Source organism: Sceloporus occidentalis, unplaced genomic scaffold (assembly GCF_023333645.1).
Source record: "Sceloporus occidentalis isolate IW3139 unplaced genomic scaffold, rSceOcc1.0.p SCAF_3, whole genome shotgun sequence".
Classification (NCBI taxonomy): Eukaryota; Metazoa; Chordata; class Lepidosauria; order Squamata; family Phrynosomatidae; genus Sceloporus; species Sceloporus occidentalis.
The window spans coordinates 84,957,515-84,983,470 of NW_028316983.1; the positions used below are offsets into that span (position 1 = coordinate 84,957,515).

The 25,956-nt window shown below is 44.5% G+C and overlaps 2 protein-coding genes across 3 annotated transcripts in view; both read left to right on the top strand.

Moving 5' to 3' along the window:
* Positions 1 to 3,425: 3,425 nt before the first annotated feature.
* Positions 3,426 to 7,751, top strand: LOC149316357 (uncharacterized). Its single transcript, XM_089515271.1, has 2 exons — positions 3,426 to 5,414; positions 6,855 to 7,751. Exons 1-2 carry the CDS (start codon positions 5,388 to 5,390, stop codon positions 7,488 to 7,490), a joined length of 663 nt encoding a protein of 220 aa, XP_089371397.1. The 5' UTR covers positions 3,426 to 5,387; the 3' UTR covers positions 7,491 to 7,751.
* A 9,103-nt stretch (positions 7,752 to 16,854) lies between these two features.
* Positions 16,855 to 25,956, top strand: part of HOOK1 (hook microtubule tethering protein 1) — a 41,578-nt gene continuing 32,476 nt past the window's right edge. For both annotated transcript variants that reach the window (XM_089515267.1, XM_089515268.1), the window contains exon 1: positions 16,855 to 17,091. In XM_089515267.1, coding sequence (XP_089371393.1) covers positions 17,038 to 17,091 — 54 coding nt within the window. In that variant the 5' untranslated portion in view covers positions 16,855 to 17,037. The remainder of the gene's footprint in view (positions 17,092 to 25,956) is intronic.

The window sequence follows — 25,956 nt, forward strand, 5'->3', positions numbered from 1 at the left end:
CGCCTGCCTCTCTCCCCTCAAGATGGTGGCTGAAGGGAGGGCTTTTCTTTTTACAGGCAGGCAGTTGGAGCTCGCCTGCCTCTCTCCCCTCAAGATGGTGGCTGAAGGGAGGGCTTTTCTTCTTCAGGCAGGCAGTTGGAGCTCGCCTGCCTCTCTCCCCTCAAGATGGTGGCTGAAGGGAGGGCTTTTCTTCTTCCAGGCAGGCAGTTGGAGCTCGCCTGCCTCTCTCCCCTCAAGATGGTGGCTGAAGGGAGGGCTTTTCTTCTTCCAGGCAGGCAGTTGGAGCTCGCCTGCCTCTCTCCCCTCAAGATGGTGGCTGAAGGGAGGGCTTTTCTTTTTACAGGCAGGCAGTTGGAGCTCGCCTGCCTCTCTCCCCTCAAGATGGTGGCTGAAGGGAGGGCTTTTCTTCTTCCAGGCAGACAGTTGGAGCTCGCCTGCCTCTCTCCCCTCAAGATGGTGGCTGAAGGGAGGGCTTTTCTTCTTCAGGCAGGCAGTTGGAGCTCGCCTGCCTCTCTCCCCTCAAGATGGTGGCTGAAGGGAGGGCTTTTCTTCTTCCAGGCAGACAGTTGGAGCTCGCCTGCCTCTCTCCCCTCAAGATGGTGGCTGAAGGGAGGGCTTTTCTTCTTCCAGGCAGGCAGTTGGAGCTCGCCTGCCTCTCTCCCCTCAAGATGGTGGCTGAAGGGAGGGCTTTTCTTCTTCCAGGCAGGCAGTTGGAGCTCGCCTGCCTCTCTCCCCTCAAGATGGTGACTGAAGGGAGGGCTTTTCTTCTTCAGGCAGACAGTTGGAGCTCGCCTGCCTCTCTCCCCTCAAGATGGTGACTGAAGGGAGGGCTTTTCTTCTTCAGGCAGACAGTTGGAGCTCGCCTGCCTCTCTCCCCTCAAGATGGTGACTGAAGGGAGGGCTTTTCTTCTTCAGGCAGACAGTTGGAGCTCGCCTGCCTCTCTCCCCTCAAGATGGTGGCTGAAGGGAGGGCTTTTCTTCTTCCAGGCAGGCAGTTGGAGCTCGCCTGCCTCTCTCCCCTCAAGATGGTGGCTGAAGGGAGGGCTTTTCTTCTTCAGGCAGACAGTTGGAGCTTGCCTGCCTCTCTCCCCTCAAGATGGTGGCTGAAGGGAGGGCTTTTCTTCTTCCAGGCAGGCAGTTGGAGCTCGCCTGCCTCTCTCCCCTCAAGATGGTGGCTGAAGGGAGGGCTTTTCTTCTTCCAGGCAGGCAGTTGGAGCTCGCCTGCCTCTCTCCCCTCAAGATGGTGGCTGAAGGGAGGGCTTTTCTTCTTCAGGCAGGCAGTTGGAGCTCGCCTGCCTCTCTCCCCTCAAGATGATGGCTGAAGGGAGGGCTTTTCTTCTTCCAGGCAGACAGTTGGAGCTCGCCTGCCTCTCTCCCCTCAAGATGGTGGCTGAAGGGAGGGCTTTTCTTCTTCAGGCAGGCAGTTGGAGCTCGCCTGCCTCTCTCCCCTCAAGATGGTGGCTGAAGGGAGGGCTTTTCTTCTTCCAGGCAGGCAGTTGGAGCTCGCCTGCCTCTCTCCCCTCAAGATGGTGGCTGAAGGGAGGGCTTTTCTTCTTCAGGCAGGCAGTTGGAGCTCGCCTGCCTCTCTCCCCCCAAGATGATGGCTGAAGGGAGGGCTTTTCTTCTTCCAGGCAGGCAGTTGGAGCTCGCCTGCCTCTCTCCCCTCAAGATGGTGGCTGAAGGGAGGGCTTTTCTTCTTCCAGGCAGACAGTTGGAGCTCGCCTGCCTCTCTCCCCTCAAGATGGTGGCTGAAGGGAGGGCTTTTCTTCTTCAGGCAGGCAGTTGGAGCTCGCCTGCCTCTCTCCCCTCAAGATGGTGGCTGAAGGGAGGGCTTTTCTTCTTCCAGGCAGGCAGTTGGAGCTCGCCTGCCTCTCTCCCCTCAAGATGGTGGCTGAAGGGAGGGCTTTTCTTCTTCAGGCAGGCAGTTGGAGCTCGCCTGCCTCTCTCCCCTCAAGATGGTGGCTGAAGGGAGGGCTTTTCTTCTTCCAGGCAGGCAGTTGGAGCTCGCCTGCCTCTCTCCCCTCAAGATGGTGGCTGAAGGGAGGGCTTTTCTTCTTCAGGCAGACAGTTGGAGCTCGCCTGCCTCTCTCCCCTCAAGATGGTGGCTGAAGGGAGGGCTTTTCTTCTTCCAGGCAGGCAGTTGGAGCTCGCCTGCCTCTCTCCCCTCAAGATGGTGGCTGAAGGGAGGGCTTTTCTTCTTCAGGCAGGCAGTTGGAGCTCGCCTGCCTCTCTCCCCTCAAGATGGTGGCTGAAGGGAGGGCTTTTCTTCTTCCAGGCAGGCAGTTGGAGCTCGCCTGCCTCTCTCCCCTCAAGATGGTGGCTGAAGGGAGGGCTTTTCTTCTTCCAGGCAGGCAGTTGGAGCTCGCCTGCCTCTCTCCCCTCAAGATGGTGGCTGAAGGGAGGGCTTTTCTTCTTCAGGCAGGCAGTTGGAGCTCGCCTGCCTCTCTCCCCTCAAGATGATGGCTGAAGGGAGGGCTTTTCTTCTTCCAGGCAGACAGTTGGAGCTCGCCTGCCTCTCTCCCCTCAAGATGGTGGCTGAAGGGAGGGCTTTTCTTCTTCAGGCAGGCAGTTGGAGCTCGCCTGCCTCTCTCCCCTCAAGATGGTGGCTGAAGGGAGGGCTTTTCTTCTTCCAGGCAGGCAGTTGGAGCTCGCCTGCCTCTCTCCCCTCAAGATGGTGGCTGAAGGGAGGGCTTTTCTTCTTCAGGCAGGCAGTTGGAGCTCGCCTGCCTCTCTCCCCTCAAGATGGTGGCTGAAGGGAGGGCTTTTCTTCTTCCAGGCAGGCAGTTGGAGCTCGCCTGCCACTGCTTATTGTTTTTCACGTTCTTTTTAACAAGACAGTGATACCATTTAAGCATTCATAGGTATCTGTTTCTCATTAGATAACATCTATATGCAATTTTCAGTAGAACCATTGTGGACTACAACTCTGGAGACCAGATTTCAAATCCCCACTTGGCTCTAGAAACCCACTGGCCTCAGAGGAGAGCATAGGGAAACCCCCTTTGAACCAATCTTGCAGAGAGAACCTTGTAATAGATTTGCCTTAGGGTTACCAGAAACAACATGAGGGCACATATCAACAGTTTTCAGTAGTGTCTTTATTACTGCTGTAGTTGTATTGTGGGCACTATTTTCAATAATCTTAAGTGGTTTGACCACTTTGGCTAAAACAGCATGCTGCAATTTCATAAAGAGTCACTCACCTGTGCTGCTGTTCTAAAAATAATCTGTACAAGTTCCTTTATAATCTATGAAGGGTTTTAGCCTCAAACATATAGAAGGGCACCTCAGCCAAGTAGGATGAGAATTCATAAAGAATCTTTTTTTTTAACTACACAAAGCTTTGGAACATAAGACTTCATGGAAGTCTTGGTGTCAGTTGCAGTCATGTAACACAGTGATATAACACAATAACAAAACTTCCATGGAACTTGGAAATCTCTGCTTACACAGCAAAAGAACAGTCTACCAGGTTCTTCTTGCATTCATATATCTAAGCTTGCATCCTTATATAATATGACAACTTAAGATGCAGTTTTCTGGCTCAGTTCTGGTTACCAGCATGAGGAGGCCACAGTTGATAATCTGCAATATAGAAGCCTGTTTTGTTGTACTTGTACAGTGAATCAGGTGGTAGTGCCTCCTTACATAGCTGCATAGGTATGGAATGCTCTGTTTAAAGATCCACTTCACAATGGTCATTCCATCTTTTCAGGATGGGCGGGCCACTGTTGGATGTAAGAGGGCTTCATTGGTTTCCCAGGGAAACTTGAAGAGCTTTATCTTCCCTTGAGCCCTGCCAAAATGGTTTGGCAATTTTTGCCCCAAAATGTCCTCCTATGGCCCCATAGAGGGTGTGCAGGAAATTTCACCATATTCTTTCCCCTCTATGTTCCATTTTAGGCCCAGAAAAGGACTTTTTCCCACTTTCAGGGCACATACCCTAAAGGCACTAGGTCTCGTCTGATCTTGGAAGATAAGCAGGGTCAGCCCTGATTAGAACTTAGATGGGAGACAACCAGTTAATATCAGGTGTTGTAGGCTATATTTCAGAGGTAAGAAATTAGCAAAAACACCTCTGAGTATTCCTTGCCTAGGAAAACTCTATGGAATTCATGAGATTGCCATAAGTCAATAGGCAACTTGAAGGCACATATACTCACATACGCCTGATTTTTTAAAAAGGCTGTCTGGCACTTAAGATGCCCAGAACTGTGGTGAGAGTTCAACTTCAACCCCTACAGAACATTGTGGAACATTTTGGGACCAAAAAAATTCAACAGTTTTGGGGGGATGTGGGAGTTCTTTTTTCAAAAAGAATTTGGTGTCCACAAAACAGCTTATAGTGTTGCATGTGACCCATGGACAGCATTTTTACCTCCACTATTTTAGGAGACTTGTGAAAATCCATGAATTCCACTAAGTTTCTGTTTTTATCTAGTAACTAAACATGTACAGACATACTTCTCATGACAGCTGTGGGGAGTTTATTAATTTATCATTTTATGATATGTAATCTACTCTGATTGCTAATATGAGAGGCAGAACCAGAAATTTAAAAATCAAGTAACAAAAAAGCTTGTTGAAAGCTCTGAACAATTGTATAAGAGACCTCTTCTGCCCATATTCTAAGGTGAGGCCAAATAAGCTGAATGTTTAAAGTGAGATCTAGTGTCACATAAGTCATGGTTTCCTCTTTCTGTATTGGCTAATAAAAAGAATAACTGCTATACACAAGGCAGTTTAATTAAGGCACATGTAGAGAGAATGAGGATGAATATGCTTATTCTGTTCGACCTCATCTGCACTTGTCTTGCAGTTGTTTTGTTTAGAATGAACTTCAGCGATTTCATATTGAATTCATGCAGGCTTGTTATGTGATGTAGAACCATGATTTTCCTCCATGGTGAAAGAGGCTCCCTACTGAAAGTATTCAGTGTAAGCACAAGAGTGACAGAGAAGCTAGTTAGTGTGCTTATCCTCACTCTTGTCCTTTTGTATGTTCACAGAACACTTTGAAATTGGCATGGACAATTTCACCTAGGCTGGGCACCATTTTGGCCTTCTTCTAGACCTTGGCAGATCATACTCATGCTGATGTCTTCCCCACTCCCTATCCCAAACCTGCTCATCCCTTTAATAACCTACTGTAATTAGATAGTCAAAATAGATACAATAATTTCAGATAGTCATAAATTAACCCTGACTCTTTTGTTTTACTGTGATTAAGTGTCTATGGCCTAAGATGTGTAAAAGATTTAGCCTGGCAAAAGAAACTAATGGCACAACAGTATACTGAATATGTGTGTTTATTTGAAAATCAGTTAGAATTATACTACTGTTTAAACTAATTGTTAATAAATTCACTTATAAGGTCTCAATCTCCCATGATACTTTACAAGAATATAAGAAAGGTAGGTTTCTTCTTGTTTGAGGAAAAAGTAATTTAAAGAGCACACTGCACTCTAAATATCAGTGAACTAACATTTGACATGCTCTGACATTTGATATATTAAAATTAACACAGTGGCTTTCACTAGTAAAAAAGCTTAAGTGCTCTGTTCTGTTAATCTGTGTCTCCTTTATGACTGTTAATATACTTACTGTTTTGTTCCCATTTCTTGTCTAGCAACTTTTTCAGAAATAATTATAAGATGCATGTTCTCCTGTGTGTGTATATTTCTTTGTATACATCATGCTGTCTAGGTTTTTAAAAATATACTGCTGCTGATTTGTAAGGCTCCAGTAACTGCTTTTAACTAAAGTAATTCACTTCTGAGTGTTAATAGTATGCTGGGGGTTTTGTTGTTGGTTTTTATTCTTCAGTTTACAGAGTGGGAAGGATTTTCCCTTGTGATTTTATTTTTATTGCTTCCCCATGCCATTTTAAAATTGTATTTGTCTTTCCAGGTGAAGGTTGGAAATTGTTTCTATATGGACTCTGGACTGATCTATTAAGGCGAGGTTTGTATTATATCATGTGAAGAAATATTGCCCAGCTAAATCAGACCAGAGTCCATCTAGTTCAGCGTCAATCTTCCTAACTGGCAAGGCATGTACATCTGCATATTCACAAGGAGGGCACAATTCCTTGTTGGTTTTGCTAGCATTGAATACACTGAAGCATAATACCTCTTTCCTTTGAGATTCTATTTTGTTACCTTGCTGAAACTTTGATTTTCCTGCAAGTTTTAAAGCCTACCGGGCCAATATCTGAAAAAGTGCAAGTAGAAGAGAAGTAGCCACTTGTTATGTGTAGATATGTGGGCAGTAGTGCAAGAAAATGAACCATGTGAGGTAATAAATCTGCCACACATAAGCATAGGAAGGTTCCCATATGTTTCTGTATAAGGTTTTTGGACACCATGCAAAGGTGGTGGATAAGAGAGTCAAGGGGACTGCCTTCTCATGAATTGAGCATCACTTGGGAAATTAATCCTCAGACTGAGTTCCCAAATGTACAGTTGAACAGGGTTTTTCTGAAATGAAATCAATGGGACTTGCTTCTAAATCATTTGATTACATGCAGAGATGCAACCATGCTATAATTTTACACGAGATAACAAAGATATTTAAGGTAGTACATTTATCCTCTTCAAAAACATTTTTGCTTCTAAACCAGCTTTTCCCAGCCTGATACTTTGGACTACAGCTCATATCATACCAGCCAGTTGGCTATGCTGGTTGATGCTGATGGTCCAGAATAGCTGGAGGGTACCAGGCTGGAGGAGATATAATGGAGAAGAACAGATTATTTAGCAGACACCAGTCATCTTTTCTTGAATAAGATTTTGTAAGCCAGTTGCTGAGTAGCTATACATTTTTGCCAGTTGTTTTTGTAAATCTATCCTTAGGTGGCTGCTCTGCAAGAGGAAAAGATCAGTTTTATTGAAAAACAGAGCTTTAACCCCACAGAACTTCAGAGCTGTACTAGTCAAGACTTAAATGAACTAGAAATTAATGATGCCAAGTTTCTCAGTGAAAAAGTGAGAAGCACATCTGAAATAGTAACATCTGTCAGAAATTGCATTGATGAACAGGAAAGGGATCTACAAAGGAAACTTAGAGAATTCCAACGATATGAATCAGAACTTTTGACAAAATTGGACTTGTTGAAAACCATTCTTCTTAATCCTGAAAGCAACAAGAATGATTATATGACTCTAATGGATGAAATTATAATGCAAACAGAAAGGAGAAACGAATTGCATAAAACAATTAATATTCTGAAAATTAGTTTTATTGACACTGAGATTAACCTGAGAAGCAAGTGCCAGTACTTGTGTACGTCATCAGAACAACCCGAAAAGGCATTGGACAAAGATAACATTGAAGAGAATTTTCAGAGACATTTGGGGGGGAGAAATAAGACCCCATGCAGAAAAAAGATTGTTCGAAAGAAAGAGAAGGCCATGAATAGTGAAACAAACAAGCGATCGGGTAATCACAAACGGCCAGATGTGAGCAAACCTGCGAAAGCAACCCGCTGAATACTTCAATTAAACTTTGTCATCTGACAAATTGTGTTTTGTTGCATTGTGCAATTATTTACTTCCAGCAAGGTGTTAAGCATTATACGCAAATAAACCCTTAAATATGCCCCCAGGTGTCACAGATGGGGGAGGGTAACTTTTTGCACCTTTCTTTGGATTGGAGTCTTTTGGAGGGTTCCCACATGCTACATACAGCACACAGGCTATGTGGTTTCCATCACTGTAACTGTAAACTCCTTGAGGTAAGCAGCTGTTAATTCCGTCATATAGTGTCTTATACAGTGGGCCTGTAACTTTTGCTAGAGATCCTATTTGCATCAGTCCATTTGTTACTCTGTCAAGAATGGCAAGACATGATTTTAGAGCAGTGATCCCCAAACTGTGCTCTTTAAGGGATTTTGGACTTCAGCTCCCAGAATCCCAGACTATTGGCCAACATGGCTGAGACCAAAGTCCAAAATCTCTTAAAGGGCACAGTTTGGGGACCACTGTTTTATAGGTTGGCTCTGTTTTTTGAAGGGGTTAACAATTTACATTTTGGAATTAAGGTGCTCACATAGAGTTAATACAAATAGAATGCATTGTAAAACAATAATATCCAAGGATCATGATTACACAAATGTCCGGATAATATCACATTACTTGTTTTACAGAACTGGGTTCATTTGAAATATTAAAAATATCAGTGGCATCCAAAATCCATAAGGGAAGAACCTATTTTTATAACCCATGAATGTTATGAATGAATTATAAAATAGTTCACCAAAAGAAAGCAGTTTCTAGAATATTATTATTATTTAGATTATTTAAAGTTATTATTTAGATAACTTTAGTTCTCTCTATTTACTGCCCGATGTACAATGTTTCAACTTTTCTGTCTGAAGTAGTATCCCCGCTAAATTCTATGGATAAATTGTTGAATTTCTTCAAAGCATATACCACTGAGGCTCTTCTTATGATTGAAGTAAAGGGGTGCCAAAGGATGCAATGAAATGGACAACGCTGCTAGTTCTGTATAGACTACAATAGTTTATCTTAGAGCTGCCACCTTTGAGCAAGCATAAATCTTGTGCCCCTTACAGATGCATGAGCAGATATACACTCGTCCCTCCACATTTGTGGCTTAGACTTTAGCGGATTTGATTATTCACAGATTTTATTAACATGTTCTCTCTAGGAATATCTAAGTCCTCCAGCGCAACTCTATGGTCAACTTTAACCAAAAGTTGCACTGAAGGACCTAGAGATTCCTAGAGAGGACACTCCACTAGGCACTTGTAGCTCCTCCAGTGCAGTTCTATGGTCAGTGTCTGTTGGACATTGACCACAGAGTTGCACTGGAGGACCTAGAGATTCCTAGAGAGGTGTTCTCTCAGGTAAAAACATAGTGTTTTTGTTATTTGTGGTTTTTCCACATTCATGGGGGTCCTGTGCCCCTAAGCCCAGTGAATGTGGAGGGATGAGTGTATATCCCCAAAACCTTAATAAGGGACCTATTTTAAAGCACATCCATGAGCCATCTGATTGTGAGGCAGCTGTAAAAGAAAGGGCCTTTTCAACAGCAGCCCCCTTTTAAAGGACACTTATTGGGAATTACTATCCTAGAGATGTCTGATTCCCAATCTAGTGTTCTTTTTCTTGCCTGCCTCTCTCCCCTCAAGATGGTGGCTGAAGGGAGGGCTTTTCTTCTTCCAGGCAGGCAGTTGGAGCTCGCCTGCCTCTCTCCCCTCAAGATGGTGGCTGAAGGGAGGGCTTTTCTTCTTCCAGGCAGACAGTTGGAGCTCGCCTGCCTCTCTCCCCTCAAGATGGTGGCTGAAGGGAGGGCTTTTCTTCTTCAGGCAGGCAGTTGGAGCTCGCCTGCCTCTCTCCCCTCAAGATGGTGGCTGAAGGGAGGGCTTTTCTTCTTCCAGGCAGGCAGTTGGAGCTCGCCTGCCTCTCTCCCCTCAAGATGGTGGCTGAAGGGAGGGCTTTTCTTCTTCAGGCAGGCAGTTGGAGCTCGCCTGCCTCTCTCCCCTCAAGATGGTGGCTGAAGGGAGGGCTTTTCTTCTTCCAGGCAGGCAGTTGGAGCTCGCCTGCCTCTCTCCCCTCAAGATGGTGGCTGAAGGGAGGGCTTTTCTTCTTCAGGCAGACAGTTGGAGCTCGCCTGCCTCTCTCCCCTCAAGATGGTGGCTGAAGGGAGGGCTTTTCTTCTTCAGGCAGACAGTTGGAGCTCGCCTGCCTCTCTCCCCTCAAGATGGTGGCTGAAGGGAGGGCTTTTCTTCTTCCAGGCAGGCAGTTGGAGCTCGCCTGCCTCTCTCCCCTCAAGATGGTGGCTGAAGGGAGGGCTTTTCTTCTTCAGGCAGGCAGTTGGAGCTCGCCTGCCTCTCTCCCCTCAAGATGGTGGCTGAAGGGAGGGCTTTTCTTCTTCCAGGCAGGCAGTTGGAGCTCGCCTGCCTCTCTCCCCTCAAGATGGTGGCTGAAGGGAGGGCTTTTCTTCTTCCAGGCAGGCAGTTGGAGCTCGCCTGCCTCTCTCCCCTCAAGATGGTGGCTGAAGGGAGGGCTTTTCTTCTTCCAGGCAGGCAGTTGGAGCTCGCCTGCCTCTCTCCCCTCAAGATGGTGGCTGAAGGGAGGGCTTTTCTTCTTCCAGGCAGGCAGTTGGAGCTCGCCTGCCTCTCTCCCCTCAAGATGGTGGCTGAAGGGAGGGCTTTTCTTCTTCCAGGCAGGCAGTTGGAGCTCGCCTGCCTCTCTCCCCTCAAGATGGTGGCTGAAGGGAGGGCTTTTCTTCTTCAGGCAGACAGTTGGAGCTCGCCTGCCTCTCTCCCCTCAAGATGGTGGCTGAAGGGAGGGCTTTTCTTCTTCCAGGCAGGCAGTTGGAGCTCGCCTGCCTCTCTCCCCTCAAGATGGTGGCTGAAGGGAGGGCTTTTCTTCTTCAGGCAGGCAGTTGGAGCTCGCCTGCCTCTCTCCCCTCAAGATGGTGGCTGAAGGGAGGGCTTTTCTTCTTCCAGGCAGGCAGTTGGAGCTCGCCTGCCTCTCTCCCCTCAAGATGGTGGCTGAAGGGAGGGCTTTTCTTCTTCAGGCAGGCAGTTGGAGCTCGCCTGCCTCTCTCCCCTCAAGATGGTGGCTGAAGGGAGGGCTTTTCTTCTTCCAGGCAGGCAGTTGGAGCTCGCCTGCCTCTCTCCCCTCAAGATGGTGGCTGAAGGGAGGGCTTTTCTTCTTCAGGCAGACAGTTGGAGCTCGCCTGCCTCTCTCCCCTCAAGATGGTGGCTGAAGGGAGGGCTTTTCTTCTTCCAGGCAGACAGTTGGAGCTCGCCTGCCTCTCTCCCCTCAAGATGGTGGCTGAAGGGAGGGCTTTTCTTCTTCCAGGCAGGCAGTTGGAGCTCGCCTGCCTCTCTCCCCTCAAGATGGTGGCTGAAGGGAGGGCTTTTCTTCTTCAGGCAGGCAGTTGGAGCTCGCCTGCCTCTCTCCCCTCAAGATGGTGGCTGAAGGGAGGGCTTTTCTTCTTCCAGGCAGGCAGTTGGAGCTCGCCTGCCTCTCTCCCCTCAAGATGGTGGCTGAAGGGAGGGCTTTTCTTCTTCCAGGCAGGCAGTTGGAGCTCGCCTGCCTCTCTCCCCTCAAGATGGTGGCTGAAGGGAGGGCTTTTCTTCTTCCAGGCAGGCAGTTGGAGCTCGCCTGCCTCTCTCCCCTCAAGATGGTGGCTGAAGGGAGGGCTTTTCTTCTTCAGGCAGACAGTTGGAGCTCGCCTGCCTCTCTCCCCTCAAGATGGTGGCTGAAGGGAGGGCTTTTCTTCTTCCAGGCAGACAGTTGGAGCTCGCCTGCCTCTCTCCCCTCAAGATGGTGGCTGAAGGGAGGGCTTTTCTTCTTCCAGGCAGGCAGTTGGAGCTCGCCTGCCTCTCTCCCCTCAAGATGGTGGCTGAAGGGAGGGCTTTTCTTCTTCAGGCAGGCAGTTGGAGCTCGCCTGCCTCTCTCCCCTCAAGATGGTGGCTGAAGGGAGGGCTTTTCTTCTTCCAGGCAGGCAGTTGGAGCTCGCCTGCCTCTCTCCCCTCAAGATGGTGTCTGAAGGGAGGGCTTTTCTTCTTCAGGCAGGCAGTTGGAGCTCGCCTGCCTCTCTCCCCTCAAGATGGTGGCTGAAGGGAGGGCTTTTCTTCTTCCAGGCAGGCAGTTGGAGCTCGCCTGCCTCTCTCCCCTCAAGATGGTGGCTGAAGGGAGGGCTTTTCTTCTTCAGGCAGACAGTTGGAGCTCGCCTGCCTCTCTCCCCTCAAGATGGTGGCTGAAGGGAGGGCTTTTCTTCTTCAGGCAGACAGTTGGAGCTCGCCTGCCTCTCTCCCCTCAAGATGGTGGCTGAAGGGAGGGCTTTTCTTCTTCCAGGCAGGCAGTTGGAGCTCGCCTGCCTCTCTCCCCTCAAGATGGTGGCTGAAGGGAGGGCTTTTCTTCTTCAGGCAGGCAGTTGGAGCTCGCCTGCCTCTCTCCCCTCAAGATGGTGGCTGAAGGGAGGGCTTTTCTTCTTCCAGGCAGGCAGTTGGAGCTCGCCTGCCTCTCTCCCCTCAAGATGGTGGCTGAAGGGAGGGCTTTTCTTCTTCCAGGCAGGCAGTTGGAGCTCGCCTGCCTCTCTCCCCTCAAGATGGTGGCTGAAGGGAGGGCTTTTCTTCTTCCAGGCAGGCAGTTGGAGCTCGCCTGCCTCTCTCCCCTCAAGATGGTGGCTGAAGGGAGGGCTTTTCTTCTTCCAGGCAGGCAGTTGGAGCTCGCCTGCCTCTCTCCCCTCAAGATGGTGGCTGAAGGGAGGGCTTTTCTTCTTCCAGGCAGGCAGTTGGAGCTCGCCTGCCTCTCTCCCCTCAAGATGGTGGCTGAAGGGAGGGCTTTTCTTCTTCAGGCAGACAGTTGGAGCTCGCCTGCCTCTCTCCCCTCAAGATGGTGGCTGAAGGGAGGGCTTTTCTTCTTCCAGGCAGGCAGTTGGAGCTCGCCTGCCTCTCTCCCCTCAAGATGGTGGCTGAAGGGAGGGCTTTTCTTCTTCAGGCAGGCAGTTGGAGCTCGCCTGCCTCTCTCCCCTCAAGATGGTGGCTGAAGGGAGGGCTTTTCTTCTTCCAGGCAGGCAGTTGGAGCTCGCCTGCCTCTCTCCCCTCAAGATGGTGGCTGAAGGGAGGGCTTTTCTTCTTCCAGGCAGGCAGTTGGAGCTCGCCTGCCTCTCTCCCCTCAAGATGGTGGCTGAAGGGAGGGCTTTTCTTCTTCAGGCAGACAGTTGGAGCTCGCCTGCCTCTCTCCCCTCAAGATGGTGGCTGAAGGGAGGGCTTTTCTTTTTACAGGCAGGCAGTTGGAGCTCGCCTGCCTCTCTCCCCTCAAGATGGTGGCTGAAGGGAGGGCTTTTCTTCTTCAGGCAGGCAGTTGGAGCTCGCCTGCCTCTCTCCCCTCAAGATGATGGCTGAAGGGAGAGCTTTTCTTCTTCCAGGCAGACAGTTGGAGCTCGCCTGCCTCTCTCCCCTCAAGATGGTGGCTGAAGGGAGGGCTTTTCTTCTTCAGGCAGGCAGTTGGAGCTCGCCTGCCTCTCTCCCCTCAAGATGGTGGCTGAAGGGAGGGCTTTTCTTCTTCAGGCAGGCAGTTGGAGCTCGCCTGCCTCTCTCCCCTCAAGATGATGGCTGAAGGGAGGGCTTTTCTTCTTCCAGGCAGGCAGTTGGAGCTCGCCTGCCTCTCTCCCCTCAAGATGGTGGCTGAAGGGAGGGCTTTTATATATTATCACTGGTTCAAATTTCACTTCTTTCATGAAGATTAGGATAGCTACACTTACATCACACTTGTGAGTAGAAAACAGTAATCTTTTTATCAAGGGATAGTGGCCAGATTTTAATCAGTAATTAATTTTAATTTGGGAATCTTAAAAGTATACACAGGACAGACTGCAAGTTCTTTTTCTTCCGGTATTAGTTGCAAAGGGAAATCTCTCATTAGAATTAAAATTGTCTAAAATTTTGCTGGCAGCAAGTTAGCAGGTATCCATACACTGTTAGAGTTTGTGGATGTGAGTAGTAAAACACTTTTTCTCTTGAAATTAAAATATATACCTCTGTATATATTTGAGAGATGAAAAATTGTATATAGGTGGAAGCAAGACATCTCACGATTAAACCTTGGAAACTGCCAAATCCCTCCCCACACACACACACAACTGGAATGTCAATATAGGTCAAGGTATTTATAATCTGGATTGGCATAAAAATATTATCTGCTGATTGATTGTCACATGAACTGTGTCACACAGAGAGAATTTCTGCCAATGGCTGTAGCCAAGAAACTCTGCTCTATATCTTTTTCCAAGGTGACTCTAGGTCTTCTCTCTTTCACCACCTTTTGGACAGGTTTTAATGGCTCGTGTCCAGAAGGTATCACAGTGTCTTCCACTGTACTGTGTCCATCCATGTGTTAACAGAAATAAGGTGATAAAAGTCAGCCTTGTAGCCTGCCAAGTCACGAGAAACCTTGTGAGCTCATTCAGCCAAGCCTACATGTAGCATTCACATGCCTTACATTGCAATCCCAAGGCATTATTATGGCTTCCATTTTATTCAGTGGGCATAATGAGATATTTACTGTTAATCTCAAAAAATAAAATTAAAATATTGATACAATACTGTGAACTTGTAGGATTTAGTAAACTTTTATACATCGTTATATTATATATAATATTTATGCAATTTGTGGACAATTGGCAAGCTACACAATCAAAATTATGTGTGACCCATCCTGGACATTACTAGGCTATACCAAGTCAGATAAGAAAGAAGAAATATCCCAGTGCCCCTTGGTATTAAATATTTCCCTGCAGATAAAAAACTAACATGCAAAGAAAGATCTAGCCTAGATTCCTGACATGCACAAGAGGTTACTAGGATTGTGCGATTTATTCGGTTCCCGTTTATGCAGTATGATGTGATACAATTTAGTAATAGCCATTCGCTATACCTAAATTTTAAAAAATTGGTGTCTAGTATATATCTAGTAAAGTGCAAAGGCAGGCTTAATGCTGGACATAAAGAAAACAAAAATAATGACCACAGAAGACACACATAAATTAAACTAAACGAGGAAATCAAAACAAGAGTTCACATATCTTGGATCAAACATTGATCAGAATGGTGAGTGCAGTCAAGAACAAGAAGACTAGGAAGTTGAAGGGTAGCTATGAAAGAACTAGACAAAATTCTAAAGAGTAAAGATATACAACTAAGCCTTAAACTTAGAATTGTCCAAGCCATTGTATTCCCCATCACCATGTATGGACGTGAGAGCTGGATAGTAAAGAAAGCAGACAGAAAGAATATCCACTATTTTGAGATGTGGTGCTGGAAATGAGTGCTGGGGATACTATGGACAGCCAAAAAGGCAAAAATATGGGTCCTTGAACAGATCAAGCCTGAAATCTCCTTGGAAGCCAAGATGTTCAAACTGAGGCTGTCGTATTTGGCCACATCATGAGAAGGCACAGCTCACTAGAAAAGAGAATAGTGCTAGGCAAGGTTGAAGATAGTAGAAACAGAGGAAGACTGCAGACCAGATGGATAGACTCAATCAGGGAGGTCATCATTGGAAGGATTTTGCAGGACCTAAGCAGAGCTGTGGAAGGTGGGGGATCTTAGAGTTGTCTCATCCACAGAGTAACCTTGAGTCATGGTTGAACTGAAGGCAGTTAACAACAACAAAGTATTCACTTTCCAAAATTCTAAAGTCTGTATCAATTTTGGGGGGTCTCTTTGGAGGTATGCTGTTTAAATGATGCATGCATCCTAAGAATCCAGAAGCTGTGCTAAAGCTGCATATTCCATGGGGGTTTTCAGCTTTTGTATGTGGTCATGTCTTTGTTTTTCCCTCGAATGTCCTACATTCTGCGGTGCCTTGTCCTCCTTTGCGGTGAGGATCTGATTGTGAGGCAGCTATAAAAGAAAGGGCCTTTTCAACAGCAGCCCCCTTTTAAAGGACACTTATTGGGAATTACTATCCTAGAGATGTCTGATTCCCAATCTAGTGTTCTTTTTCTTTGTTTCTTTCTGGACAAAGCCTTTTCAATTTTAACATCTAACAAAAACACTTTGTATATTCCCAGACCTCCGATGGAGACAACTTTTTTTATGGTTGCCTGTCATATAGTCACACACTCAGCCCCAGAAAGGTCCATGATCGGGTCGCCTTAAGTGTGCCATAAGTTGGAAAGTAAGGCACACAACAACAACAACAACAACAACAACAACAACAACATATAGTTCTGTGAAGGATGTCATCCATTTTTAAAATTGATCTGTTTGATTTCTTTATCCTCTTTTTTATTTTATGGGGAAGAGTTATTTCATTATACTTTTTGTCCATATTATCATGTGGCCAAGACAACTTTTGCCATAGATTGGCATGAAAACCATGCAAATCTATAATGAACAAGTTCCTCCCCTGTTTTTAGGCTGTTATCAGGTTGGATATAAAGCAGAGAAGGTCACAGATTTAAACTTGGGAAGGTTTACCTGGCAATATATATTAAAAAATCTATATTTTGCACTGTTATAGCGCTACTATTCCACTTCAACTGCCTCCTGTGGCATTCTGGGATTTGTAGTTCAGTGAGGCCTAAGGGCTCTCTGGCTGGGAGCCCTAAAGGCCCCTTCCTCAACTGCAAATCCCACCATCCCTCAAGAGACGACTGTAGCCATTAAAGCGGAATAATAGTGCTACTAGTGTGATATTGTCCCAAGGAGATCATCACACCACACTCTTATAGTGCTACTATTCCACTGTTACTACTCTGGCTGCCTTCTGTTGCATTGTGGGGTTTGTAGTTTAGTGAGGGCTAAGAGCTCCCTGGCTGAGAATTCTAAATGCTCTCTCTAAACTACAAATCCCAGAATGCAACAGGAGTTAGGGAGAGGAGGGGGCCTCAGCAAGAGAGGAGGGTGTGTTTAGCGCCACCTGGAGGAAGCTTGAGTTACAAGTTGATCTGAGGGAGATTTCCTTCTGACTAGGGGCTGTTATTATACCACTTTAACTTCTCTGGCTGCTTCCTCCTGTTGCATTCTGAGGCTTGTAGTTCAGTGAGGCCTAAGAGCTCCCTGGCTGAGCATTCTAAATGCCCCTTCCCTAAACTCCAAATCCCAGAATGCAGCAGGAGGCCGTGAATGTGGAACAGTAGCACTATAAAAAGAGAGAAGTCAGAAGGAAATCTCCCTCAGATCAACCTGTAACTCAAGCTTCCTCCAGGTGGCGCTAAAGAGACCCTCCTCTCTCGCCGTCCTCCCGCCCCTCCCATCCCTGCCTCGATTTGATTGGACAGAACGGTTTGTGACATGGTCGAATCGGCGACGCCGGCTTAGTCTCCCTGGCTCGCGATTGGCCCGATGAGTCATCAAACCCCTCCCTCCCGAAAAGGCTCGAGGGACTGAGAGCGAGCGATGGGTGTCAATGTGAAGGTGACAGTCGGCGGAGCTACGTAGCCTGCGCATTGTTCTGGGCGTAAGTGGGGTTGGTGCATTGTGCGCTGCGCAGGGAGAGCGCGGCGGCGGCGCTGCTGGGGAAAGAAAGACGCCTCGCCGCCGCCGCCATGGAAGGGAAGCCGAGCGAGCAGCTGCTCCTTTGCGACAGCCTCGTTCTCTGGGTAAGCGGACTACAACTCCCAGGGTCCTCAGCGGTTTATGGGGGGCATGTCCTCCATCCCCCCGAACGTCCTCCATTTTGATCAAGGATTTGTCATTGCATTCTATGAGTGCTTTCAGCTTTTTAATATGTGGGCATGTCCTCCATTTTTTCCCCTCGAATGTCCTCCATTTTGAGGATTTATGTTTCTATGAGTGCTTTCAGCTTTTATATGTGGGCATGTCCTCTGCTTTTCCTTAAACGTCCTCCATTTGGATCCTGGATTTAGATTTATATTCTGTGTTTTCAGCTTTTATATGTAGCCATGTCCTCCATTTTTGCCTCAAATGTCCTCCATTTGTTAATACGAGTGTTTCCAGGTTTTTACATGTGGGCATGTCCTCCATTTCCCCCCAAACGCCCTCCATTTTGAGCATGGATCTATATTCGTTGAGTGTTTTTCAGCTTTTATACGTACGTAGCCTTTATTTCCCTTCAAATGCTCTCCATTTTGAGCATGGATTTATATTTATATTCTATGTTTTCAGCTTTTATATGTGGGCATGTCCTCCATTTTTCCTGAAATGTCCTCCATTATGAGCATGGATTCGTATTTATATTCTTTTGAGTGTTTCAGGTTTTATACGTTGGCATGTCCTCCATTTCCCCCTCAGATGTCCTCTATTTTGAGCATGGATTCATATTTATATTCCATGGGGGTTTTCAGCCTTTGTATGTGGTCATGTCTTTGTTTTTCCCTCGAATGTCCTACATTCTGCGGTGCCTTGTCCTCCTTTGCGGTGAGGACCTTGGTGGCAATTGCAAGTAAGGCTTTGTGGGTCTGTCAGCTGAGAGGGTTTGGAAGCAGGACTATGACTCTGGAGCTCAGGGTTCGAATCCCTGCTCAGCCATGAAACCCACTGGGTGACCCTTGGGCAAGAAGTCACACTCTCTCAGCCTCAGGGGAAGGCAATGGCAAACCTCCTCTGAACAAATCTTGACAAGAAGACCCCATGATAGGTTCACCTCAGGGTCAGGCATAAGTCTCAAGCAACTTGAAAGCGCACGGCAAAAGCAACAACAACAACAACATAGAACTGTAAGCATTGTATGTTCTTGGAGATCACTGCGCAGGAGGCCCATTAGAACAGAAGGAAATATATTGTACAAAGTGGGGTTTTATCAGTAAATAACCCCTGGGTTGCTGCCACACTGCAACCCTTTAACTGCCATGGCTCAGTGATGTGGAATTGTAGGATTTGTTGTTTGTTGTGGCGCCAAAGCTCTTTTGACAGAAAAGGGTCAGTATCTGATAAAACTACAGATCCCAGGATTCCATAGCATGGAGCCACGGTGGTTAAAGCGGTGTCAAACTGCATTCATTCTGCAGGTGTAACAGCACCGTGCTTCTGCCTCCTGTGATATTTTGTTGTTGCTGCTGTTGTTGTTGTTTGTGGTGGTTGTTTTGCAGCACCTGTCGTTGTGGACTGGGCACAGTGCTTTGTTTGACAAAACGCTATAACTTCCAGAATGAATTGAGGAATATTCTATCTATCTATCTATTGACACACACACACACTGTTTGTAATGTGTACCAAAAATGTGACTGTCCAGTAATCAAAACCATTTATAGAAACGTAAAGAATGAATGACTTCAAAGACATAGCCATATTAGTCTGGAAAAACAGTATGCAAAGGGACCTTGCAGCACCTTTGAGACCAGCTGAAAGATAGAAGCCAACGGTTCCCTTTGCATTGAAAAACCCCACAGTCCCTATGAATGAACAAGAAGAACTACCAAAATATGAATTGAAGAAAACAAGCTGGAGAAGACCAGTCAGGCCAAAATGCCCAGTTCAGGGTCTGGGAATGGACGTCTGGTTATCATCTTGACTGAGTTGCTTATATCATTCATGTTTTGCTGTCTTTGACCTTTCTGTACATCACATCTGGACTCTGTTTATAAACCCAATTAGTGATTGCGGAACCAATTGTCTGTTCTGCAGTTACACACCATATTGTATTCTGCATGTCTTTTTTGTGACACAAATAACATGTCATTGTTTGAAGTTTCTATAAATTGTTTTAATTATTGTACAATCATATTTTTGCATACTTTACAAACAATATATATATATATTTATACTATACTGCTTGATCCATTATGGAGATGATAGTGTTTTGTCTGCCAGAGGGGAGAGTGCTGGACTTTGCCCTGTATGTTGTACACTGCTTTCTTTGCACATCCTATCCAGTGTGTTCAGGCTGAGTCTCCCTTGTCCAGAATTCAGAAATTCAAAATATTCCAAAATTGTCCACATGGACGGCTGAGTCAGTAAAGCTTTACTTTCTGATACTTCTGTGTACATACACTTTGTTTCATGCACAAAATTATTTAAAATATTGTATAAATTATCTTTAGGTTATGTGTACAGTATATGAAACAAATGAATGTTGTGTTTATGCTTAGATCCTATCTCTAAGATACCTCATAACATATATCCAGATATTCCAAAATCCAAAGAAATCTGAAATCCAAAACACGTCTGGCCCCAAGCATTTCAGATATAAGAAATGCAACTTGTACAGTGCAACAGGAATGCTGTAGGTTTGCCTTAGTGTCGCCATTGTCAGAAGTGACTTGAAGGCACACAGTAGCAACAGCACAGCAACCGAACTGAAATCCTCAACTCTTCCTCATATATTCATTTGCGACCTTTGTTCTGTACTTTAGATGACACATCTGTCGCCCTTTCATTATTTTAATAGGTTTGCTCGTTTCACTTACATAGTTGCCTGTATGTATATGTGCCTTCAAGACACCTGTTGACTTATGGTGGCCCCATAAATTTTACAGGGTTTTCTTAGGTAAGGAATACTCAGGTTGTTTTGCCACTTTCTTCCTCTGAAATTTAGCCCACAGGATCTGGTATTGGTTGGTGGTTTCCCATCCAAGTACTAGTCAGAGCCAACCTTATTTCACTTCCAAGATCAGACAAGATCTGGTGTCTTTAGCAACATACACTAATTTCCTCTTCCCAGTGAGTTGTGAAAGACATTGTATTTTGCTTATATTGTTAATGTGCCTACCAATACACTTGTCAGTATTTCTCAGTGTGGATGTCCAGTGATTTCCAATTGGTAACTCTCGAAGTTGCTATTGTTGTTGTTTTCCTCCAGGCCATTTCAGACTTAATGGCAACGCTAAAGCGAACCTATGACAGGTTTCCTTGGCAAGATTCATTAAGAGGTGGTTTGCCATTGCCTTTCCCCGAGGCCGAGAGAGTGGGATTTGCCCATGGTCACCCACTGGGTTTTGGTAGTTGAGCAGGGATGCAAATCATGGACTGCCAGAGTTTTAGCCCAACACCCAAACTACTACACTGTGCTGGCTCTACTGTAATGTATCCTCATTATTTTTCCACCTGGAGTTTAAAAGTAATTTGAACCTGTGTAAATCCAGAGGGATGACTCCTGGTGCTACCTGTTAAAAGACAGAAGAAGGAGAGTGAAAAGATGAGTAGTTTGCAAATGTAAGGTGTTATTATCTGGAGCCTCATTCCCCCCACGTCTTGGGATGTGTAAAATTAACTATGACATAAAAGCCTTATCTAAATGAAACTTATGCATATCACTGTTAATCGCAGCCTATATTTTTATGCATTTCTCAAAAGCAGTTTAAGGTTGCCTGGAAATGTTCTATTTGTAATTGTTTGCACTGTTGTTTTCCTTTCTCTGTTAAGTTATCTTCATTATCCCACATTCTTACATGAAATGTTTTCTTATTACCAGCACCCTTTTACACTTAAACTTGGAAAGGGGATGTTAACATTACAAATAGAAAAGCTTCAAGCTGGCTATACAAACCCAAGGAGGAACATATTTGGGGCATCCAATTGGCCATGTTGGGAAATTAAATAGACCTTTGGTTTGACCCAGCATAGCTTTACTTTTAATTTTATTAAAAACTTTTCTTTATGTGAGAAGGTTTTGTAAATCTGTATGGCTTCATGGGCTTAAGCATTCCTTGGGCTCCAGTATTATGCAGTTATTTATTAATAAACTGACTTCTGAGCAAATATTCATAGGATGTAATTTCTGTAATGCCTTGGAATTTGGAACTTAGGTTGCAGATTATTCTGTCCAAAGGAAAGCAGTGCCATTGTTTGGGGTTAGTGTTTTTCAGCCCTAATGTCTTTTCTTCACGTTTCAACATTTTTCATTAGAGAGCTGAAAATGTGTATTTTCTCACTACAAAGTTGGTAGTGAGTCTAAGTGCTGTTCAAAAAAGATACGGTGAGATTTCCATGTGTTTTCGTATTCTATAACATGCTCTTGGTTAAACACGAGACACAAGAAATTCCTTCTCATAATTTCATTATTTGGTGCTATTGTAAAACAAACAAAATTGAAACCATCTATATTATCCTAATGTGATATTTCATTCTGGCAAAAAATAAACAGATCTGGTATGCAATTCAATCCAATGTGCATATGTTCTGACAGGTTCAGTGATATTTATTCCTAAATAGTTCGTTCAGGCAGCGTGATCCCATCTGTGTGTTACACATAAGTCAATATGTTATGCCGAGGGCAGCAGATTAGTTGCTTTAACTGTTTCTTCGTATTGATAAAAATATTTTACTGCAATTATTCATGTTGCCAAGGACATTTTTCTGGAGGTTTTCAGTCTTTTCTAGTACATAATAAGAAAGTTGTGTTTGGTTGGCAGCCCTGATTCCCCCCCCCCCCCCCCAAAGCCAAAGGTTGTTTTAAAAGAAGCCAGTAAAACCAGTAGATGATAGCTAGATAACTGAAGATGGATAATTGCAGTGTGGCTAGCCATATTAAATTAAACTTAATTTTGCTGGGATATGTAATAGTAGCTTAAGTTAAATGGTCTGTGTAGCAAGGAACAACAGTCAGTTGTACAAGCAAATGAGTAGCCTTTTTATTCATACTAGATAACAAAAGACAGATGCCACATTTTTAATCTACCATAGATAACTTTGTCACAGGAAGTGGACATTTTAGATTTTTTTGTTAGAAAATAATAGAAGGGATCCGAGAAAAGGAAGTACAGGTAGTTCAGAATTTCTCCATTGGCTTCTCTGTTTGAGTGTATTCCTCTGGAATGCAGTGTTCCTCGTTTCCTACTGCCCTCCACTTTCCCAGGCTTTACAGTTTTTTCCAGTGAGTCCTTTCTTCTCATGATATGGCCCAAATACGAGAAGCTCTATTTAGTCATCTTTGCTTCCTGGGAGCGTTCAGGCTTGATCTGATCTAGGAGCCATCCATTGGTCTTTTTAGCAGCCCATAGTATTCCCAGAACTCTTCTCCAGCACCACATCCCAAATGATCTGATTCCTATCAGCTTGCTTCACTGTCCAGCTTTCACAACCATACATAGAAATAGGAAATATGAACTTTGGTATTTAATTATATATCTGTACATTTTGGGATCATGTCTAGTTCTTTCCTAGCTGCCCTCCCAAGTCATAGTCATTTTCTGATTTCTTGACCTCGGTCTGTGCTCTGATTGATGATTGAGCCCAAGTATAAAAAATACTGGGCTATTTTGATCTCTTCATTGTCTGCTTTAAAATTATGTAGACTGACTGTAGTCATAATTTTTGTCTTCATCATTTTCAACTGTAAACCCGCCTTTGCACTTTCTCCCTTGACATTTTTCAATAATCTTTTCATATCTCTGATATTTTCTCCTAATATTATGGTCTCATCTGCGTATCTTAGATTGTTGATGTTCCTTACTCCAATTTTTACTCTTCCTTCCTCTGAGTCTGATCTTGCTTTCTGTAAGATGTTCTCGTCATATAAATTAAATAGGTATAGTGACAGAATGCAGCCCTCCCTTCAGCCACCATCTTGGGGGGAGAGGGGCAGGCAAGCTCCAACTGCCTGCCTGTACGAAGAAAAAGCCCTCCTTCCGACCACCATCTTGAGGGGGAGAGAGGCCTGTTATGTTGTTGTTTTTTTGACTTTGTATTGTACTTCCTGTTGTACACCGCTTTGATCTAATTTGGAAAAGCAGTATATAAATAAACATTATTATTATTATTATTATTATTGCCCTGTTTCCAATTGGAAACCATTCCGTTTCTTTGTATTCTGTCCTAACAGTAGCCTCTTGTTCTGAGTACAGGTTATGCATGAGAACTATCAGCTGTTGTGGCGCATCCATTTCTTTAAGAGTGATCCATGATTTCTTATGATCTACACAGTCAGCTTCTTTGCTGTAGCCTGTATGGCAGCGGCTGATCTTTTTTTGAAACTCTTTAGTACTTTACTTTCCATTATCTGGCATATCTGTGCTATATGATCCCTAGAATCTCTTCCTTTCCTGAACCCTGCTTGGCCATCTGGCAGTTACAGTCTGCGAGCCATGGTTTTGTTTTCCAAATTTGTTGATATATCTTAGTTAAAACTAGAGTTTTATCTCCGTAGCTTGAAATTGCTCTATTCGTATGCCATCAGTTCCTGGAGATTTATTTCTTTCAAGTGCTTTGAGTGCAGCTCTCACTTCACTTTTTATAAATCTAAGGTTTGTATTCATATGGTTCTTCTTTAAATGAATCTGTCTTGAATTTGTTCCTTTTATATAGTTGTCCCATGAATTGTTTCTATCGTCTTTTTATTTCTTCTTGGTCATGTAATATGTTTCCCTGTCGGTCATTCAGCATCCCTGCTCTCGGCTTAAATTTTCTCTTGATTTGTTAAATCTTGCTGAAGATCCAAATAGAAGACTGCTCTTGTTCTGTTGTTGTTGTTGCTGCTGCTGCTGCTACCTTCATTCCATTCCATTCTCCTTATTCCTGTACACAAGTCATTGTACATTTGCATTCAGGGTTCTGGTCCTATTTCAATTGCCATCCTTTTTTAAAACTACTTTTCTATCTTGATTTCTTATAGAGTTTTGTTTGTCACCCCCTGAGGCATTCCTTTCTTTTTGGCTGGGAATATATAGTTCCTTGAAACCTAACAAACAAATGTGGTACGCATTTTTAGGACAGACTCATTGTCAGAACAGACACTATTTAATCTTTTTTTTAAATGCCCTGTTGACCCACTATGATACTGTCAACAATAACCACCTGTGTCTTTAAGGCAGAAACTGGCTTACATTGCAGCTCTGGTTTTTAGGTTTCACATTATTTATGCACAAGTTTGTATCTTTAAGGTGTCGTGTGTAGAGAGGGAGGATGGGGAGAGAGGGAGGGCAATAGTGTGGATTGGGGTGTGTGAGCCATTTTTGAGCTTTCCAGTATAGTACACAGAAAGGGTGTTGGTGATTTTGTTATTGCTGTTCCCTTCTGTTTCCACTGTGTGGATTAACTTTTATCCCCATGTTAAATGATATCCACCATCAGGCGCAGTTAGAGATCCAAAGATCTTGGGCGGGAGAGAGACACTTGAGAAATGCTGATCTTTTGTGTATTTTTGTTTTCTTAGGACCCGTACAGACAGGCCAAAATAAAGCTGCTTTGGGTCACTTTGGAGGTATGCTATTTAAATAACACACACATCTTAAGAGGCCAGAAGTGGTGCCAAAGCTGTGCTCCGGTCCTTAGGACTAGAGCATGGGTATGGTGTGGCTTCTGGCCTCTTAGGAGGCATGCATCATTTAAACAACATACCTCCAAAGTGACCTGAAGCAGCTTTATTTTGGCCTGTCGGTACGGTCCCTTAGTTATACATCCTTTCAACATACAGCCTAATGTCTGGCTGTCAGTTTGAGGGAAATGCACATACATCGCCTCTAGTCTTCCCATCCACTTTTTGTCCTCTCTTCCCTTTTGCAAATCTTAGGTGATTCTCAGGTATGCAAAAAACATCTTTCTGCATGACCTCATTTTACTGATTTACGTAAGACTTGGCACAATGTCATTTGCTTTGCTGTAGGAAGGATTCAGTGTTGCTTACTGCTTGGTGGAGGTTTTCACGTTTGTTTAAAAAAATCTTCCCTGATGTGTTAGTTTGTAAAGCTTAACAGTATTTATAGCCAGAAATTTCCCCAGTATGTGCAGCTTTAATTCTTGCTAATTGTTCTATTTTTTAATTTATTCTTAATATTTAAACGGAGAGGAAGGCTTTGTATTTAGAAGAAATAGTTGAGTTCCTGACTATATTTAATTGTTCTCATCATGGCAAGCATGATTGTCTTCTCAGTGCTTGCTATACTAAAATCTATTCTATATTTCTGATTATTAGCAAGTTTACTTATTTCAACTACCTTCTGTATGAAAGCAGTTCAGACCTATGAATCGCTATAAGATTCCCCCCAATTTTTAATGGCAGTTGTTTTCTTGCAGATGGACAAATCAAGCCCATATTTTCATCTAGATAGGTACAAAACTTAAAATAATAAATTAAAAGGATGAGATGCATTACGGCACCTGTGACAGTGCAGGTCTAATCAGGAAGACGACTTAGCATGTGTATAGCAAAAGCTGAATCATGTTCAGCTGCCTAAAGAACAAAGTCTGTGAAAATTTAGGAATGCTAGAAGGAGCAGAATTTCAAAAACAATGGCAATATGAGCCAAATTAGACGGGAGATTGTCATGCGCTGAAGGGCTGTGAGGGTCAAGGAAATGTACTGTTTAAACAGTAAGGCACTGTTTACACGAATGGACCATGGTTTTTTCCTGCAAAGCAATAGTTCCATTCCTACAGAAGAGTCCAAATTCAGACAACATCATACAGGATACTTATGTCTTAGGTGTTACGATCTCTTGTATACACTTATTTTGTACATTTAAGGCCAGTTTATTGATTTTGAAGACCAAAACATAAATTAACATATGACCATTTAAAAATGAGGTCATCCCATTCTAGATGTATGCCATGTGCAATATCAACTGTGTGGA

Coding starts and splice junctions, on each gene's coding strand:
- LOC149316357 (XM_089515271.1), top strand. CDS start 5,388: ATGATACTTTACAAGAATATAAGAAAG. Junction 5,415..6,854: donor TTTACAAGAATATAAGAAAG/GTAGGTTTCTTC, acceptor ATCTATCCTTAG/GTGGCTGCTCTGCAAGAGGA.